A 19,966-nucleotide genomic window follows, 5' to 3' on the forward strand; every position below is an offset into this window, starting at 1 on the left:
ATAAATAAATAAATAAATAAATAAATAAATAATGTTGCCTAAGTACCTGATGTTGCCTGGGTTCATTTGGTAAGGATATATATTAGAAATATGCATTTTTGGATTTTGGATTTTAAGAATAAAGCTATTTGAAAATGCATAACCATATAAACAGAACCATTTATATACAGTAGAGTCTCACTTATCCAACATAAACGGGCCAGCAGAATGTTGGATAAGCGAATATGTTGGATAATAAGGAGGCATTAAGGAAAAGCCTATTAAACATCAAATTAGGTTATGATTTTACAAATGAAGCACCAAAACATCATGTTAGACAACAAATTTGGCAGAAAAAGTAGTTCAATATGCAGTAATGCTATGTAGTTATTACTGTATTTATGAATTTAGCACCAAAATATCACGATATATTAAAAACATTGACTACAAAAATGCATTGGATAACCCAGAACGTTGGATAAGCGAGTGTTGGATAAGTGAGACTCTACTGTATATATAAAAAGATCACATTATATAAATATAGGGCAAACATTCAATGCCCATATACACACAGAACCGAGATAGAGACAGACGCAGAGGCAATTTAACCTTCTCCTGAGGGGATGTTCGATTCTGGCCACAGGGTAGAACAGCTGCTTCATCATCCACTGTGACGGCACTTCCTCATTCCAATGTCGTAAATTAGTTAAATTTGCCTCCCCACTTTATAAGTGGTACCTTATTTCCTACTTGATGTGGTGCTACTTCCATCAGCCCAAGATCAACCTATTTACGTACTGCCTCCTGACCTTGTTGAAGGAGAGTGCTGTATCCAAAAGACCCAGGCAAAAGCTGCTCTGTTTGGAACAGGGAAGATGGCCGCCTCTTTTGCGGCCTAGCACAATGGAGCCAGGCTGCAAGGCCTGAAACGTGTTAGCAAAATGATCAAAGGAGGCTTGGATTGGGGCTTTGGGGGCTAGAAGTGTTCATAAGCATATCATTAAAAAGATAATAACAATGTTCTCTGCTGTCTTTTGAGGAAAGTAGGGCCTTACAAAGAAGTTGAAAGCTGAGGCAAGATGGCGTCCTCCTTTTCGGCCTAGCAGCGAGGGGTCAGCCTGGAAGGCCTTAAACATGTCAGCAGAGGGGCCAAAGGGGGCCATCCGTTGTCAGTGGGTTCATGGGGTGATGTGTATCAAGTTTGGTCCAGGTCCGGCCTTTCTGGTGGTGGCAGTGGTGTTTTGGATTACAAAAGTGTAGGCCGAAAGCTGTTAACTGTCCCAAAGCTAGCATCGTTCTGAGGAGAGTAGGCCGAACGAAGCCAGTTGGTAGTAGTTTTTCCCTCAGCGATCCCAGTGGCCTATGAAAGTGGAGGCCAATCAGAAAGCTGACCCATATTCCGCCAGGCCAATCAAAACGCGAGCACATACATCGCCCGACCAATCAAAACGCTGACACAAACATACAAACATTCACTTTTATTATATATATATACTAGCTGTGCCCGGCCACGCGTTGCTGTGGCTTAGTCTGGTGGTGTTGGTCAGTCTACATTAGGTTGTATTGATGCTGTGACCTCCACCCTTCTTTATACTCACATTAGTAGTAGTATTTGAAGTCTGTTACCTTCTTCAATTTTTGTGTTGATTGATAATTGCTTGAGATCCCTGTTGTCTTTGGTTTGTTGTTAATTGTAATGTTTGATTCTGCTGAGTGCGGTTTATATTTTTATTGTGGTACAATAGTCTTTTTTTTGTTTTGTCTGTGTAGGTGTTTATTATTATTGTTGTTGTAGTGGTCATGAAGGTTGGATAAGTTAGATGCTACTGTATTGTTTTTTGGAGGCCCAGTGTAGCACTGACTGGCCTCTCAGCCTCAGTGCCTGGCTGTTTCTTGCCTGTGATGGTGTTGATTCTTATTGTTGTTGTTATTGTCATTGTTATTATTGTAATTGTTTTTTTGGAGGACAAGTGTGAATGTAGGGATTGGGGAGGTGGATGAGTTGTGTTGTCAAATTTTGTATTTGCTATAGTCACAATGCATTGTTGTGAGTTTTGTGGGTCCAGATTGTGGTTTTGTGGCGCGGTTGTGTTGTTACAACTGAGAGGCAAGGCTTTTGTGTTGTGTTGCCAAGTTTTGTATTTCTGGAGCGTTTAGTTGTGTGCCAAGTTTTGTATTTCTGGGGCATTTAGTTGTGTTATTATAGTCACGATGCACTGTTGTGAGTTTTGTGGTTCGGATTGTGGTTTTGTGGTGTGGTTGTGTTGTTACAACCAGGAGAAAAGGGTTTTGTGTTGTGTTGTCAAGTTTTGTATTTCTGGGGCGTTTAGTTGTATGCCAAGTTTCGTATTTCTGGGCCGTTTAGTTGTGTTGTTATAGTCACGATGCATTGTTGTGAGTTTTGTGGGCCTGGATTGTGGTTTTGTGGTGTGGTTGTGTTGTTACAACCGGGAAGCAAGGCTTTTGCGTTATGTTGTCAAGTTTTATATTTCTGGGGCGTTTAGTTGTGTGCCAAGTTTCGTATTTCTGGGGCGTTTAGTTGTGTTGTTATAGTCACGATGCATTGTTGTGAGTTTTGTGGGTCCGGATTGTGGTTTTGTGGTGTGGTTGTGTTGTTACAACCGGGAGGCAAGGCTTTTGTGTTGTGTTGCCAAGTTTTATATTTCTGGGGCGTTTAGTTGTGTGCCAAGTTTCGTATTTCTGCGGCGTTTAGTTGTGTTGTTATAGTCACGATGCGTTGTTGTGAGTTTTATGGGTCCGGATTGTGGTTTTGTGGTGTGGGTGTGTTGTTACAACCTGGAGGGAAGGCTTTTGTGTTGTGTTGCCAAGTTTCGTATTTCTGGGACGTTTAGTTGTGTTGTTATAGTCACGTTGCGTTGTTGTGAGTTTTGTGGGTCCTGTGTGGTTTTGTGGTGTGGTTGTGTTGTTACAACTGGGAGGCAAGGCTTTTGCATTGTGTTGCCAAGTTTTGTATTTCTGGGGTGTTTAGTTGTGTTGTTATCGCATGATGCGTTGTTGTGAGTTTTGTGGGTCTGGATTGTGGTTTTGTGGTGTGGTTGTGTTGTTGTAACCTGGAGGCAAGCCTTTTGCATTGTGTTGCCAAATTTCGTATTTCTGGGATGTTTAGTTTTGTTGTTATAGTCACTGCGCAAACAACTTTATCATTTTATATATATAGATATAGATATAGATATAGATGTGAGAAAAGGTATAAATGGAACGTTTAGAGTAATTAAAAATATAAGTTTGAGAAACCTTTTACAAATTTGTGTGGGTCTGTCTGATATATCCAAAGTTAAGTTTGGAATAGTGGTCCTATTCAGATGATTTTCAGACTGGGAGTCAGTCTTCAGAACTTGTACTCCTCCTCCTCATCTTCAATCACATACAAATTTTATTCATTGTACTCTTACAAATTTTTCTCATAGCTCACTGTTACAAATAATGCATAACCTTAATAAACAGGATTTAGTACCCCACTTCACGCTCTTTTTCAAATTTTGATTGAGGAGAAAATGCTTGATTACTATTACAGCATAGATACACTGTAAATTGGAGAAACTAATGAATAGGAATGGCAAAATCTCTGGACAGTACAGAGAAGGATCCTCAAACATGTTGGTTATCACCCTTCACAGAAGTCTGTTTGTTTATAGGGAGTCAATAAATATGTGAAGGTCTTATCTGCTTCCAAATGTTTAATACATTATTAAATATGAAGACAGTTTGTCACAAATGTTATCTCTTCATTTGGGTATGTGATACATGTGATAATGGGAGAAAATTCACTTTTGGATGAAACCATGTATTAATACTTCAAGTGGTTTCAAGATTATGAGAATTATCAGCAACATAGTTTAATAATTATCCTTGACTGGAAAGTAGTCCATTCCCTTTCTTATTCCTTTGAACTAGAAAGATAAATAAATTACATTCCTGTTTTGATTTAGGCAATTTCTGGCTTACTAATATGTGTTTTTGGGTTTTTTCACCCGCAAAGGGAATTTTTTTATTAATCATTATTATTTTATAATACATAATCATAGTTACAATACATTTTCCTTTTCCATTCCCTTTTCCCTCCCCACACCCACCCACCCCTTCTCTGTTGACAACTTAAGCCTTTTTTTTCTTGTTACATGAGCCTTCTTTCCATTCTATCCATTTTTTTCTTCCAGCTTTCGTCATATGGTTTAACAATCTGTAGCCATCTGCTAAATGGAGTCCATATTTCTTTAATTTTCTTCTGTTTGTCTGACCATGTTTTTTGCTTCTTATAATGTCCATAATATCCAGTTGTATTTGATCCCACATATATTCATACCATTTTTCAAGTGTCCATTTCTTTTTATCCTTCCACCCCCACGCTATTACTGTTTGTGCAGCTCTAAACATCATCATTATTAATTCTTGGTCTTGGTCCTGAATTCTTCTATCCCCATATATCCCTATTAAAAAATTTTGCATATTTATATCAAATTTTGTTTTAGTATGTAATTCAACCTGGGTTAGAATTTGGTTCCATTTTTCTTTTATCTCTTCACATTCCCACCATAAATGTGAATACCATACCTCCCGACTCCCACAATGCCGACATTTGGGATTTAATCCCTGAATCATGTGTGCCAGCTGAATTGGTGTTCTGTACCATTTTGTAATTATTTTCAGTTCTAATTCCTTATATTTTTCTATTTTTATTTTATTTAAACCATTATCTTTTCTATCTTTTCTTTTCCTAGACCCTCTTCCTTTTCCCACTTGTTTTCCATTATTCTGTACATATTCCTTATCTTCTATCATTCTTCCATATATTTTATTTAATCCTTTTTTGCCACCAAGTCTCTCTTTTAATATCTTGTCTACTATATTTTCTCCCTCATTACTTTCTTCCTTCTTGATTTGTTCCCAAATTCCTCTTAGTGTTAACCAATTTATCCCACCCCCTAATCTTTCCAATTGCTCCCATTCCATTAATTCCTTATTTTCATTACTGTGATGACTCATGGGCCATGTAGTCCCGTTCCTAGTACTGTTGTGGCAGATGAAGAGGAAAACTTGGGTTTCCCACCGTTTCTGCCAGATTTGGAGCCCTTGCAGCTGCAAGATGTTTGCCCACAAGAAGTCAGCCAAACAAGCCTTGAGCAGAAATCTCCCCCATTTTCTCGCCGGAATTATTATAATCAAGATAGAAGCGCTCGGGAGGCGACTCGCCGGAGCGCCAGGATAGCTGCCAGACAATTAGCTGATTAAGTCTGCTTCCCTTGGGAAACTTTAAGGAGTCATGCATCTGGACACAGTATAGGTTTCGTTTCTTGTTCCCCAGAGAAAGTGTTCCTTGGCGGGAAAACAAGATCCTATATAGGTGTTTGCCCGCAAAAGAATCCTTGCGGAGTCAATTCGTCGGCTTGAGGAGTGAGATCGTGTGTAGACTTCGTACTCCAGTTCCCAGTTCCCGGATCAAGTTTCCAGCCCAGCCTTGTACCATGGACTTCTATGGACTCAGTTCTTGATTCATGTTTGCCTTGTTTCCAGTTTGATCTTGCCAAGTTTCAAGTCTTGCCTTGCCTTGCGTTTTAACCACGGACCTTGCTTCACAGTCTCAAGCCTTGTTTTCCAGTTTCCTTCGGATTTACCTTAAGCCTCAAAGACTATGGACAGTTCCCCACACTATTGCTTGCCAAATAGTGTGTGTTTCGGTGAAGTGGATTATAACTTTGGACTTTAAAATCACACATTGGACATTGTTTTCCTGGACTATATTGACCTTTCCTGAAAGGTCTACTTCTGAACTATATTCTACACTTATTTTTATTGACTTTATATATTTCCCTAATAAAGATATTAGATAGATTCTGGTCTCTGCGCATGGTTATTGGTGTTCTGCAGCCTGGGTCCTGACAATTACATAAATCTTTAATTTTACTATATCCCATCTCTTTCAATTTTTTATAATACTCCTGTCCTCATTATTTCTTAAACTACCTATAGGGGCTTCTTTTGATAAATATGGCATCCATTTCTCTTTCCATTTCCCCCATATTTTTAATGTTATTTTCCTTGGGCCTATTGTTTTTTCTATTCCCTCTTTTAATTTTTTTTTGTAAATATTCCATAGTCTCCTTGATTTTTATTTACTTCATTCTCTATTCTTATCCACCTCTCTTGCTTCTCCTCTACCAATTCCAACAATGCTGGAATGCCTCGTAATATTCTTGTAACTTTGGTATTCCCCATCTTATTTCTTTATTGGATTTATACAGCTCCTTATTACTTATTCTTGATCCCCCCTCCAAATATACACTTCCTTATTTCTCCATCCCATTTTTTAAATTTTTGTTGTGAAATCTCCAATGGTAGAGTTTGAAACAAATACAATAACTTGGGGAGTATACACATTTTAATTGATCTAATTCTCATTGAAATACCTATGTTCTTGCCCTTCAAATTAAACATTTGTACCTGTATCATATTCCATGACTTCTTATAATCCCAGATCCTTGTTGGCTTATTAGTTAAATAAATTCCCAAATATTTAATTTTGTTTTTTGCAATCTGTATATCTTTTCTTTTCCGGATCTCTTCTGAAATTCCTTTTCCCAGGTTAAACCCCAACAGCTCTGATTTTGTCATATTTATCCATAATTTTATAATAAAATAATATAAAATAATGAGATTGTATAATGATCTTCCAATATTACTTCCAGTTCTTTCAAAGTGTCCAGTGGATTTTCTGTTATTATTAAAAAATTGTCCACAAACAGATTCACTTTCACTTCTTCCTTTCCTATCCTAAAACCTGTTATTCTACCATTGTTTTTAATTCTATCTGCTAAATATTCTACAGCCATTGTGAATAACATTGGTGATATAGGACACCCCTGTTTGACTCCTCTTTCAATGTCTATTTCTCTGGAATATCCTTCATTAACTTTCAATTTTGCTACTCCTTTTTTATACATTTCTCTTATAATCGCTATGAATTCTTGTCCCAATCCCAAATTCTCCATCCTTATAAATAAAAAGTCATGATTCACTGTGTCAAATGCTTTGTATACATCCAATTTAATAAATGCTATATTTTTTCTTACTTTTCTGTGCAATAATGTTGAGCAAATTCCTAATTGGGTGACTAATATTTCTCCCCTTTATAAATCCATACTGATCTTCCCCTATCACTTTTGGTAATAAATCCTTTAGTCTATTTGTTAATATTTCTGCAAATATTTTATAATTCTGGTTCATTAAACTAATTGGTCTATAAGAATTTACTTCTCTAGGATTCTTCCCTGGTTTGATCATTGTTAGTATTTCTGCTTCCCTCCAAGACTCAGGAACTTCACCCCCTCTTACTATATTATTAAAAACTATTGCCAATTCTGGTATTAGTTCCTCCTTCATTTGTTTGTAAAACTCTGCTGTGTAACCATCAGCTCCGGGTGATTTTGCTTTTTTTAAGTTTCCTATTACCTCATTGATTTCCTGATATGAAATAGCCCTTTGTAATTTTTTTTTGTCCTCTTCACCCAATTTTTCTCTAACCCAGTCATCGCATTGTAAATTATTTTTGCCTTTATATAATTTCTGGTAGAAATCAGCAAATATCTCATTTATATTTTTATTGTCCTTTACCAAACTATTTTTTTATCAAATATTTCTTTCATCCTTTGATTTTCCTTTCTTTTTTTTAATAGTTTGCCAAGCGCCTTACTGAATTAATATTTGCCCTTTGAAAATCTTTTTCACCATTATTTCTTTTTCCATATATTAAATTTATCTATCTCCTCCGACTCCCCTTTCAAATTATCTATTTCTTTTTTTGGTCTTTTTTCATACCTATTCTGAAGGTTCCTGTACTTGTCTTCCAATTGCTTAATTATTATATTTCTCTCTTGATTCATTCATTTCTTCTTGACTATTTCATTCTTTATTAATAATCCTCTTACAAAGGTTTTCGCTGTATCCCAAATAATCCCTTCTTTTGCTATATTTCTATTAACTTGGAAGAAGATATTAATTTCTTTTCCCAACTCTTCCCTGTCTTTTTTCCTTCATCAATAGTACTTTCTTGTATCTTCATCTATAGTGGGGTTTGTCCTCTTTTAATTGTAGTGTTACTTGTACTGGTGCATGGTCTGAGATTTCTATCAGACCAGTTTCTGCTTTTAGTATCTCAGATTGATTAGAGTTTCTCTTTAGTATATAGTCTATGCAGGTAATTTTTTTATGTCTTCCAGTATAATAAGTTGGTTTTTGTTGTGTTTTTATCTCTTGAAAGCAATATTTCAGTTTCCATTTGTCCAACAGTCTGCACTTATTTTTTATCATGTCTAAATTGAAGTCCCCTGCTATAAGTACTTCCCCTTCATAGAAGCCCTCTAGCTTCTTAAATATGTTTTCTATATATATTTTTCCTGGCCTTTATTAGGCACATAGATATTTAGGATTGTCATTTTTACCTCACATATTTCTCCTTTAAAGATTATCCATCTCCCTTTAGTATCTGCCATTAGATCTTTTTGTACCACCTCTATATTATTTTTTATCAATATAGCAACTCCCTTTGTTTTGTTATTTGCTCTTGCCTCTGACAATGTATGCCAGCCTGAGATACTTAATAGTTTTTCTGAGTCCCTTGTCGATCTGTGTGTTTCCTGCAACATTATACATTATGTGTTTCGATAAACCTTCTTAACCTTGCTCTCCTATAGTTTGTTGCTAAACCATTGATGTTCAAGCTAGCACATTTTAGTGATAAACCCATTGGATTATGTTTATTTCCTTGGTATTTTTACTAGGCTCTTTTTTAACGTTCTTTCTTTTTTGTTGTTCCTTGTCAAACCCCCAATCCCCCAATGTGGTCTGGATGAGGAATTAAAATCCCTCCACTCCATTGAGTATTTTGTGTCCTCTGCATTCCCTATAACCTTCTCCCTTCCCTGTTTAATAACCTTTATGAGCATGTCCTCTAACATTTTTCTTTATTTGCTTGCTAATATGTGTAAACCAAAAATTGTGGGAGGTTTTGGAAAGAAATCTGCAGTTTTTAAAAAACGATTCAAGTAAACAATCAGATTTATAGCTGACTTTTTAGTAATTAGCTAGAGATAAGCTAATATTTAATTAGAGAGGGAGGGGGGTTGAGAAATGTAACTGTTCCATAAGTCTGGCCTAGAAAGTCTGTACTTTTTAAAAACATGATTAAAAAATGTAGGAAGATGATTAACAACAGCAATTCTAGATCTGAGATTTTGGTGATTCCCAGGCAATGAAGCCTTAGTAAATAAATAAATAAAAATACTTTATTTGTAGCCTACCTTATCTCCCTGAGGGGACTCAGGGCGGCTCACAGCAAGATAAAACTTATTGACAAACATTCAATGCTGAAGTTACAAATAACAAATCAAATCAAAACAACTTAAATGATGTTGTGATGGAGCCTTCGAGTAGAGATACTACTAGTTGTGTTAGAAGAGGCAGGAAGACTGCTTGTGAGCAAGACTCCGATGAGGAGCAACAAAGGAAGAGAATCTGGGAAATACTTATGGAACCCACTGATGATGAATCTTTCGAGGGTTTTGAAGGGGATTATGGAGCTGGGAGTCAGGAGGATGGGATATCGGACTCTAGGAGTGAAGTGATGGATTGGACTAGGGTTCAAGAGATCCGGGATGTTTTTGAGGAACCAACAAGCAGTGGTACATTTGAGGGATGGCACAGCGAAGATACAGCTGGATCTCAGGGAGTTATGGGTTTGGATAGAAGGTGGACTGGCTGGAGAGATCGTAGAAGGGCAGCAACTGAAGGAGGGATTGGTGGGGCGTTGGCCGACTCCAGCTCCGATGAGGATTTTGCAGCAACAAGGTTCAGCTGTAGATAGGGCGTTAGCTGGCTCAAGCTCAGAGGAGGACTTGTAAATAAAAGTAAGTTTGTTGCTAATGTAACCTTGCAATCAGCAAGGTGTTTGTTGGGTGCTTTCGGGATCTCTGTTTCAGAAGACGTGTTTGTAAGACTGCTTTGGGACGTAAGTGTTAACCTGGGTTTTTTAGTGGCAATGGGGGCTGGCATTGTGTGGATTTGTGCTGGATTGTCCTGTGTTGGTTTTATGCATTAGCTGCCGGCTTGCCTCTGTCACTTTGGCTCTTTGTGATTGACCTTGGACTGGAATTCAGTGATTGGGACTTCTCCTTAACGACACGGACTGGAACTCGATGCCTGTGACTTCTCCCTAACGATGCAGATTGGAACTCGATGCCTGCGACTTCTTAATGATGTGGACTGGACGTGGCGGCTGTGACTTCTCCTTTATGACGCGGATTGGCTTCAAGGACGTTTTGGGGCACGGTGTGGCCGCTGGTCGCTGCGGGTTGTTGCCGGTTGCTTTCCTGTGTTTGCTAAGCTCCAACGACTAGGTGGAGCGAGTTTCCAGCCGTTTCGGCGTAGTTTGTTTTAATCCGGATTATTTTCCAGGATAATCCAGATTATATCCCAAGTTGAGGTTTTTTGAGTTCTTTTTGAACGTTGTTATTTCACACTGAAGAGAAAGTGTTTTGAGCCCTTTTTGGTTACTTTCTAGGCTCTTTTGTGTTGTTTTGCAATAAACTGAGTTTTTTATATTGGCTGGCGTCTGACTCGTAACACTTTAACATATTAAATCATTAAAAACTTAAAATTTGACTAAAGTTTTGGGGCAAAGATGGTATACAGTACATTAGTAAGCAAGTTTAATCTGTAGGAGGCAAAGAAGGCAAACTAATAATTTTCTCACACATTCTTTCATCTTGAATGCTTCCTGTACAGTGAAAATACTAGTTTAATGAGTCATAGAATCATAGAATAGTAGAGTTGGAAGAGACCTCATGGGCCATCCAGTCCAACCCCTGCCATGAAGCAGGAAATCGCATTCAAAGCACTCCCGACAGATGGCCATCCAGCCTCTGTTTAAAAGCCTCCAAAGAAGGAGCCTCCACCACAGTCCAGGGGAGAGAGTTCCACTGCCAAACAGCCCTCATAGTGAGGAAATTCTTCCTGATGTTCAAGTGGAATCTCCTTTCCTGTAGTTTGAAGCCATTGTTCCGTGTCCTAGTCTGCAGGGCAGCAGAAAACAAGCTTGCTCCTTCCTCCCTATGACTTCCCCTCACATATTTGTATAAAGGCTATCATGTCTCTTCTTAGCCTTCTCTTCTGTAGGCTAAACATGCTCAGTTCTTTAAGCCGCTCCTCATAGGGCTTGTTCTCCAGACCTTTGAGTCCTTGAAGTCTTTTGTTGGCTTGAGGCCTTGACAAATTCCTTATCTTCCCAGTCTCTTGATTTTGTCTTCTCCATATCATGACATGATATGATACTAGCATCATAAAAATAAAATGCTTGTGGGGTTATTATTATTGCTGTTTGTGGGTTGGAGCTTCATGGATTGTTTTTAGGAAGGATTGTTATGGGTTGGTTTGTGATTTTTTCAGTTCTGCAAAACTCAGAATTAGCATTATTATACAGTATGGTATATTCCAGTGTTATTACCTACTCTGTTGAGAAAACATTTCATATCACACAAAGGTATTAGGATGCTGTGATCTCAACAAATAATCCACATAACAGCGAAAGCTAGCACCACAAATGTCTATCTCTGCGCTTTGGCAGAACAGATACAGATGTCCCACAAGTGCCCTTTACTTGGTATGCAACAGAGTTTGTGGTCCACAACAAGACTTACAGAAGCCAGCCTAGATGTGTACTGATAATTCTTAATAGTGAGGGAAGGTAGATAGATTGATAGGTTAGTGGCTCAGTCAATACTGGTCCTTTGCCGTTGTAGGGAGGATGATATTTGCATAAAGTTAGGATTCTTATTCTGTTTATTTGAGGTTTGCAATGTGATGCAGGTCCTTAACTCTGGTACAGAGATGTAAGTAGCCTGTGTATCTTCTCCAGGTTGAGCCAGTTGGAGATCCTAGCAATGTCATAGCAAAATTCATCACAGCAAAAGTAGTGATGTGTAAGAAAGGCTTTGACTGTTGAGAACTATGAAGAGCACCAGAAGACAGGCCAATAGGGCTCACTCATCACTACTATTCTTTGCTTATCTTTCCGTCCTTTCAGCAGCTGTCTCTGCAACATTTTTCCTCTCTGGATTTATTAGATACAGCTCAAGAAGAACTAAGGAATAAAAGGAAAGAATTTGCCAGTTCCTAATTCCTTGACTGTCCTCCACATAGATTCTTTTGGATGTGATTAATGTAAAGTGTTACCTGGCTCATAGAGTGCTCTAAAAATAAATTTAGATGTGTTCATATGATGCACATTTCCAGAACTCTAATCATTCTAACAAAGAAGCTGAAGATAAAATGGAAACTAGTAGAATAAAGATGACTGGTAAACGTTTCGCTGCCATCTGGCTGAATTCTAAGTCATCCATAAAGCATTTCCTTGCAAATGTTTTTTATCTAGCATGTTTTCACAGTTTAAAACATTTCACAGTAGGATTAAATATGATAGATAATTTTCCCCCTAAAGCTTTCTTATTTCACCCCATAGGTGACCACCCCATAACCCCATAGGGGTTAAGGCTGCAAATCATAAAACAGACTTTCAGAATTCCCTTTCTAAGTAGCTGAAATTATTTTAGGATATCTTTGAATTAAATGGTTTGGAGACTGTATGTGATACAGATCCCTTACGGCCTAGTATCAGTGTTATCTCTACCATGCCTTTGGGGAAAAGAAATACTGTAGAAGTGTATGCTGTCAGAAATAGTTACAAAGTCTTCTTTTTGATTCTTTAAAGGCCTTGAATATGTTTCACTGTTCTGTCACACCTACAGAGATCCATGGATCTTAGTCACAATACCTATTTCTCTTAACTATCAAAGTTCCCACCATTCAGGTGCTTGTGGAAAGTCCCCCCCCCCCCCCCGCCCCCAGCCAACGCTGTAGTAGTTTTGTAACAGAGTATAAGACCTGTCTGGTTGCAGTCACTTTGGTTTCTTGTGGAACAAAAAGAACAAAATATAATCTTCAAATTTAGGTCATCCTGTCTATTCTTCAAAAGTCTCTTGGGGAGGGAGAGTGGAAAGTAAGGCCTGTTTTAAGGCTGCCTTTGACGGGTTCTTTATTTCTACTTTTCTGAATGTTTCTCCCTCCTTAGTATATTTCCTGAACAAAACATAACTTGTGCTGCCCTATAGATTTCCTTTACTGTTGCACAATAGTAATGCCAAAGTAGGCACTGCTTGGAATGCATTTCGATTTAAAGGTTGATATTTCTGGGGTCATTTGCAGATGGAGGAATATGGCTAGTCTATTTATTACATTCATAGTCTGCTATGCTCAGATATGTTGGTTTAACTTTCTCAGTAATGATGTGAGATAGCATAAGCTGAAAGCAAGTCATTTCCAAAGTTTTCAATTGGGCTTCATGGCTAAATGGAAACAACAGTCTTGGTTTCTTAATGCACTCCAAGCATAACAGACATAACATAAATATTTGTGCAACATGTCCCATTAAAAATAATGTTTTGTTCTAAAATGCTTTTAGTTCATTTGCTAACAATTCTATGTATAGATTTGTAAGATACAGGAAAATAATTTTCTCTACTAGCAGTCTATAACTTTGAAGTGAAACTGTACATGTATTTTACCTCCAGATGTTCTATGTGAATTAATAACTAGTTGGATGAAATTATGAAAGTACTAATTACCCACTAATTATGATATTATTTATAGATTTTTCAAAAGCCAAGTTTTTTGGGAGATTCACAGTCAAATTTTTATCCATAAAAAGAAAGAAAAGATAAAAATTCAATGAAGTATTTTAGACATGCATTGCACACCAACCAGTTGTGTGATTTTTCCTATTGCCTTTGGTTTTTAAATGTTCCTGAATGAGACAATAAAACCATGAAGGTCTTCTAGGCAGTATTTTAAGTTGCCCTACTTTCTTTTCTTTTTCACAACACTAAATCGTCTAAAAATGGGGAAATTGGAAAAAAACAAGGTACTAAAAGAGAATTTTATTCCAATCTGTTTTACTATTCTCTCCTTAAAAATTCAGTAAAGAGAATTTAGCAAAAGACTATCTGTCTGCTCCTAAACAAAATGCTGCTTTTGTCATTAATGTAAAGCTTTGACTTTGTTAACATGCCATCATTTACTTGCACATGTCTTCATTTGTAGTTGGAGGCACCCTTGAGAGTCTGCTTGATGCCAGTGAAGGTGGTCTGAGATAAGCTAATCAATTTATGCATTATTAAAATAGAAGGCAGGATGCCATTATAGCCCAGGTGTCAATGACAAATAGAAGGGCTTAGATAAAGTAGTTTACTTGTTCTTTTGTCAGGTCATATATCATGTGTGTTCGATTTCCTCTGCAATCTCTACAAAGTGTAGAAGTAGTTCAGGAACTCAATAAAAATTAGCCTGAAATCATTGGTTGTAAATGAGACATACATTTGGGCTAATTCTACTGTCAATGAGTGTCAGCATTCTTCTGGCATGAATTTGTCAGGGATCTATGATTTTATATTATTTTTTTCAATCTTGAAAAAAGTCATTTTTAGCCCTCCAGGGCATCAGTATCAGCTATTACAGTTGAATTAACATACAATTCCAAAAAAAGGTTTCTAGTGTTAAAAAACCCCAATATATTTTTCTGTGCAAGAGCTGCACTGAGAAACTGATTTAACAGTCTTTTAAGCTGTCATCACATTTCTAGGATGGGATAGAAAGTGTTAGGTTAAGAAAGATGAAGAGCTTTAAAAATTGCAGCAGTCTGCCTATGGGTTGACTATTAGGGAAAGCATCTATAAGAACAGTTTAGTAGAGGAAAACATATATTTATTTATTTATTTACAGTATTTATATTCCGCCCTTCTCACCCCGAAGGGGACTCAGGGCGGATCACATTATAACACACATAGGGCAAACATTCAATGCCCATAAACACATCAAACAGAGACTGAGAGACACACGCAGAGGCAAGTTAACCTTCTTCTGAGGGGATGTTCGATTCTGGCCACAGGGGGGAGCAGCTGCTTCATCATCCACACTGACGGCACTTCCTCATTCCAGGTCGTAAATTAGTTAATCTTGCCTCCCCACTTTATAAGTGGTACCTTATCTCCTACTTGATAGATGCAACTATCTTTCGGGTTGCTAGGTCAGCAACGAGCAGGGGCTATTTTTTATTTTTAATTGACGGGTGCTCACCCCGCCACGGGCTGGCCTCGAACTCATGACCTCATGGTCAGAGTGATTTAAGGCAGCTGCTCAACAGCTGCGCCACAGCCCGGCCCCCTCTCTTATAGAGAGTGTAAAACATTTTAATGGAGGTGACTAGTGCTGTGTTTACATGGGCTCAATAAAAAGCACTCACCTTGCAACCACTGTGATCACTCCACATGGTGTATGGCAGGTTTCACAGCAGAAGCATGACTTTGGGCAATTAATTTGGCACAAGGAGAACTGAAAATTAGTCTGGAACTTCCAGGAAGCTGTGGAGTAATACTAGAGTTTTTAAGGTGTGGACAGCTGGATCCAGCACAACCTCGTGCCAGAAAGAACCACTGCTGTGTTGTCAGCTATTATTTATTTATTTATTTATTTGCGATATTTATATACCACCTTCTCAACCCCAAAGGGGACTCAGGGTGGTTCACAGTGTTGGCAACAATTCAACGCCCTCGATTAAAAAACTGTATAAAACATCAAAGTTGACCATCCCCTAATAAAACATTAAACTTTATTAAATACATCATATAAAATAATATCATATATCATACAAAGACATAGCCATAGAAACAGATCTTTGGGAGAGTCTTGCTGACAACATCACTTCTGCTGATCATGACAGAGAGCCATGTTGTGACCTCATCAGAACAATGTCTTCAGCAAACCTCTGCTAGGGAGCTGCTATTGGCCAGTGAAACAGCAGTGGCGGACTAAATGTTTTGTCAGCCAGACTGGATGTATGGATTCAAAATAAGTTCCAGGGCATTCCCATGCTGTATCCAGGGCAGCTCCAGATTATTTCAGATGGTATAGTTTCACCCTAGATAGTAGGCTTGTGCAGAGATCCATTTTTTAAAAGTCTTTGGATGGGTGTGTTGATACAGTTGGTTTGGACAACCGTAACAACATGGGTTTCGCCAACATTTTTTTTGGCCACAACAGAATACCATCTGTCGAAAACCCAGCTGCTCTTGGTTTTTTTAGGTTACGGGGAAGGAGGCAGCCATTAGAAGGGAAAGGATCCCAGAAATGGTGATTTCTTCAGCTCTTGCCTTAAACCCAGGTTTCCTCTAAATACAGAAGGAAAAGGATCGCAGAAAGGGGTGTTTCTTAAGCTCTTGCCTTAAACCTGGGTCTCCTCTAAATTCAGAAGGAAAGAGATTTCAGGAAGGGGTTTTTCTTAAGCCCTTATCTTAAACCTGGAAAGCCGCTACCCCTCCCCCCCATTGCCACCAATGGTTCGGATTGAAAACTAATATTTTGGCTTTTTAGATTGAAAACTAATTTCTGTCCTCCCGAAAAATGGATCGAGGCCTCCACCAAAATCCAGGTTGCTGAAAGATATCAAAGGTTTATCTGGAATGCACAAGCCTACTAGATAGTTTTTATAGCAATGGTTTAACATTAAAATTATGTCTCTTAGTACAAGAACTAGATGGGTGCTCTAATCACAGCATTTCTATTTTAAAGTAAGGGATTTGTCCTATTATTCCATTGTAAGAATAGGCAGCAGCTTCTACACCAGGTTTTGACAGATTCAGGTTCTTGACCCATTTCCATGTAATAGCTTAGTAGAATCCACTTCACATAACACCCAAAATAAAAAAAAATGTAGAAAGAATATATGCACTTGTTTACTATTTGGGACATAAATATCTCATTTTGGCTGTATGTCAACCAAATATACACTCTCCTCTTTTAGGCTTTTATTAATTTGGTTTGCCTTCCTAGCAAGTGTACTGCACATTGTGCTTCTGTATGCACACAAAAAGAAAATGTTAACAGGTTATATGAAGAATGGAATACTTGTGAGCAGGGCGGTAGCCAGAAAAAAATTTCAACGGCGGTTTGAAACTTTTTAAAGCAAATCATGAAGGGTAGTTCCATAATGAAAAATAATTTAGAAATCAAGCTCCATTGATAAACTTCTGTGGACACTCAAGACAGATAAACTTCAGTGGGGATTTGGTTAATCAGTTAAAATACATGAGTAAACCAGGTTTTTTTTAAAAAAAAAAACTTGAAAAAAATGGGGGATTTGAACACCTAACCGCCCCCCCCCTTGGCTAGAGCCCTGCTTGTGAGAAGTGCTAGTACTACTGTGGTGTGTGAGATCACAGAGATAAGAGCCATAGTTGCTATAAAGGTAAAAGACGCAAGGCAGTTTTCTTCTTCCATTAATTCCAACTCAAGGAAACCAACTGAAAGTTTTATGAATTTATGAATTTACATAAGACATAAATAACCAATCTCATTCTTTTCAATGGGTTTATTCCATTTCAGACTAACGTTAGTTTTACGGTAACTTAAGAGACATATTAGACATTGTTCTAGCAAGAGTTTTCATTACTGGCTGTAACAGATAAAGCTCTAGATCATACAGTGCTCCATCCTCTCCCATAGATTTTAATAGAAAATTCCTGCATGCCTCAGAAAATTGCAGCCTTTGAGTTTCCTATGGATTAAGCCTAATAGGTATTCTTATATTGGCATATTAAATCCTGCAGTCTGCTTTTTTTTTCAAACTAACGTTTTATTAAAATATATTATTGGCATTAATTAAAATAGAAATAAAAGCAGCGATGGTCCAATAACCACACACCTTTCCTCATCCTTTATACTCAGTGTAGGAAAACAAAAAAAGCTTGCTGGGAACGTGTGGGACTGTGGGGGGATTGTGAGATTGAAATGCTATTTTAAATGTATTTATTATATTTTAACTGTGTTCTAATTTAAATCCAAATTGTTTTTTTATTTTTGTGTACACTTTGTTTTAAATTGTGACCAAAGTGTGAAATTGTTCACTGCTTTGAGTCCCCACAGGGAAAAGGGGGGCTATGAATAAAGTACATAAATAAATAATTTGGCCATGGTTAGTGAAATGCAATGCAGCAGATTGATGGCAAGAAGAAGTTTTACTCCAACCAAAAAGAGGTTTATTACAGAGATAGAACATTTCAGATCAGAAGCACATGAGTAGGAGACCAGATTACTCATGCAGTTCTTGTTAGCATGTCAATCAGTTTACACCCGTTCCTCAATCTACACACATACATACAGTAGAGTCTCACTTATCCAACATAAACGGGCCAGCAGAACGTTGGATAAGCGAATATGTTGGATAATAAGGAGAGATTAAGAAGAAGCCTATTAAACATCAAATTAGGTTATGATTTTACAAATTAGAATCATAGAATCATAGAATAGTAGAGTTGGAAGAGACCTCATGGGCCATCCAGTCCAACCCCCCACTAAGAAGCAGGAAATCGCATTCAAAGCACCCCCGACATATGGCCATCCAGCCTCTGCTTAAAAGCCTCCAAAGAAGGAGCCTCCACCACGGCCCGGGGGAGAGAGTTCCACTGTCGAACAGCCCTCACAGTGAGGAAGTTCTTCCTGATGTTCAGGTGGAATCTCCTGAACATGCAGGGCAGCAGGGCAGCAGAAAACAAGCTTGCTCCCTCCTCCCTATGACTTCCCCTCACATATTTGTACATGGCTATCATGTCTCCTCTCAGCCTTCTCCTCTGCAGGCTAAACATGCCGAGCTCTTTAAGCCGCTCCTCATAGGGCTTGTTCTCCAGACCCTTAATCATTTTAGTCGTCCTCCTCTGGACGCTTTCCAGCTTGTCAACATCTCCCTTCAACTGCGGTGCCAAAAATTGGACGCAGTATTCCAGGTGTGGTCTGACCAAGGCAGAATAGAGGGGGAGCATGACTTCCCTGCACCTAGATGCTATACCCCTATTGATGCAGGCCAGAATCCCATTGGCTTTTTTAGCTGTCGCATCACATTGTTGGCTCATGTTTAACTTGTTGTCCACGACGACTTCAAGGTCTTTTTCGCACACACTGCTTTCAAGCCAGGCGTCCCCCATTCTGTATCTTTGCATTCCATTTTTTCTGAGGAAGTGAAGTATCTTGCATTTGTCCCTGTTGAACTTCATTTTGTTAGTTTCGGCCCATCTCTCTAGTCTGTCAAGATTGTTTTGAATTCTGCTCCTGTCTTCTGGAGTGTTAGCTATCCCTCCCAGTTTGGTGTCGTCTGCAAACTTGATGATCGTGCCTTCTAACCCTTCGTCTAAGTCGTTAATAAAGATGTTGAAGAGAACCGGGCCCAGGACGGAGCCCTGCGGCACTCCACTTGTCACTTCTTTCCATGATGAAGATGACGCATTAGTGAGCACCCTTTGGGTTCATTCGCTTAGCCAGTTACAGATCCATCTAACCGTAGTTTTCTCTAGCCCACATTTTACTAGTTTGTTTGCCAGAAGGTTGTGGGGTACTTTGTCGAAGGCCTTACTGAAATCCAGGTACGCTACATCCACAGCATTCCCTGTATCGACCCAACTCGTAACTCTATCGAAAAAAGAGATCAGATTAGTCTGGCATGACTTGTTTTTGGTAAATCCGTGTTGACTATTAGCAATGACCGCATTTGTTTCTAAGTGTTCACAGACCACTTCTTTAATGATCTTTTACAGAATCTTGCCTGGTATCGACGTGAGGCTAACCGGACGGTAATTGTTTGGGTCATTCTTTTTTCCCTTCTTGAAGATAGGGACCACATTCACCCTCCTCCAATCTTCTGGGACTTCTCCCGTTCTCCAAGAACTCTCGAAGATAATTGCCAATGGTTCTGAAATAACTTCCGCTAGTTCCTTCAATACTCTTGGATGTAGCTGATCTGGCCCTGGGGACTTGAATTCGTTTAGAGAGGCCAGGTGTTCCTGGACAACTTGTTTCCCTATTTGGGGTTGGATTTCCC

At 38.4% G+C, this 19,966-nt stretch overlaps 1 protein-coding gene across 16 annotated transcripts in view; it reads left to right on the forward strand.

Annotated features, from left to right (window-relative positions):
• The window catches only part of dmd (dystrophin), a 1,684,732-nt gene that overhangs the window by 1,425,472 nt on the left and 239,294 nt on the right, over nucleotides 1-19,966 (forward strand). The window contains exon 1 of one of the 16 annotated variants that reach the window (XM_062977168.1): nucleotides 15,887-16,005. The exons of the other annotated variants lie outside the window; for them this stretch is intronic. Within the exon in view, the coding sequence (XP_062833238.1) occupies nucleotides 15,913-16,005 (93 nt within the window). The 5' untranslated portion in view covers nucleotides 15,887-15,912. Of the gene's footprint in view, nucleotides 1-15,886; nucleotides 16,006-19,966 lie in introns of those variants that run through there. 16 annotated transcript variants of the gene reach the window in all.

The sequence above is a fragment of the Anolis carolinensis genome, chromosome 3 (genome assembly GCF_035594765.1).
Source record: "Anolis carolinensis isolate JA03-04 chromosome 3, rAnoCar3.1.pri, whole genome shotgun sequence".
Taxonomy (NCBI): domain Eukaryota; kingdom Metazoa; phylum Chordata; class Lepidosauria; order Squamata; family Dactyloidae; genus Anolis; species Anolis carolinensis.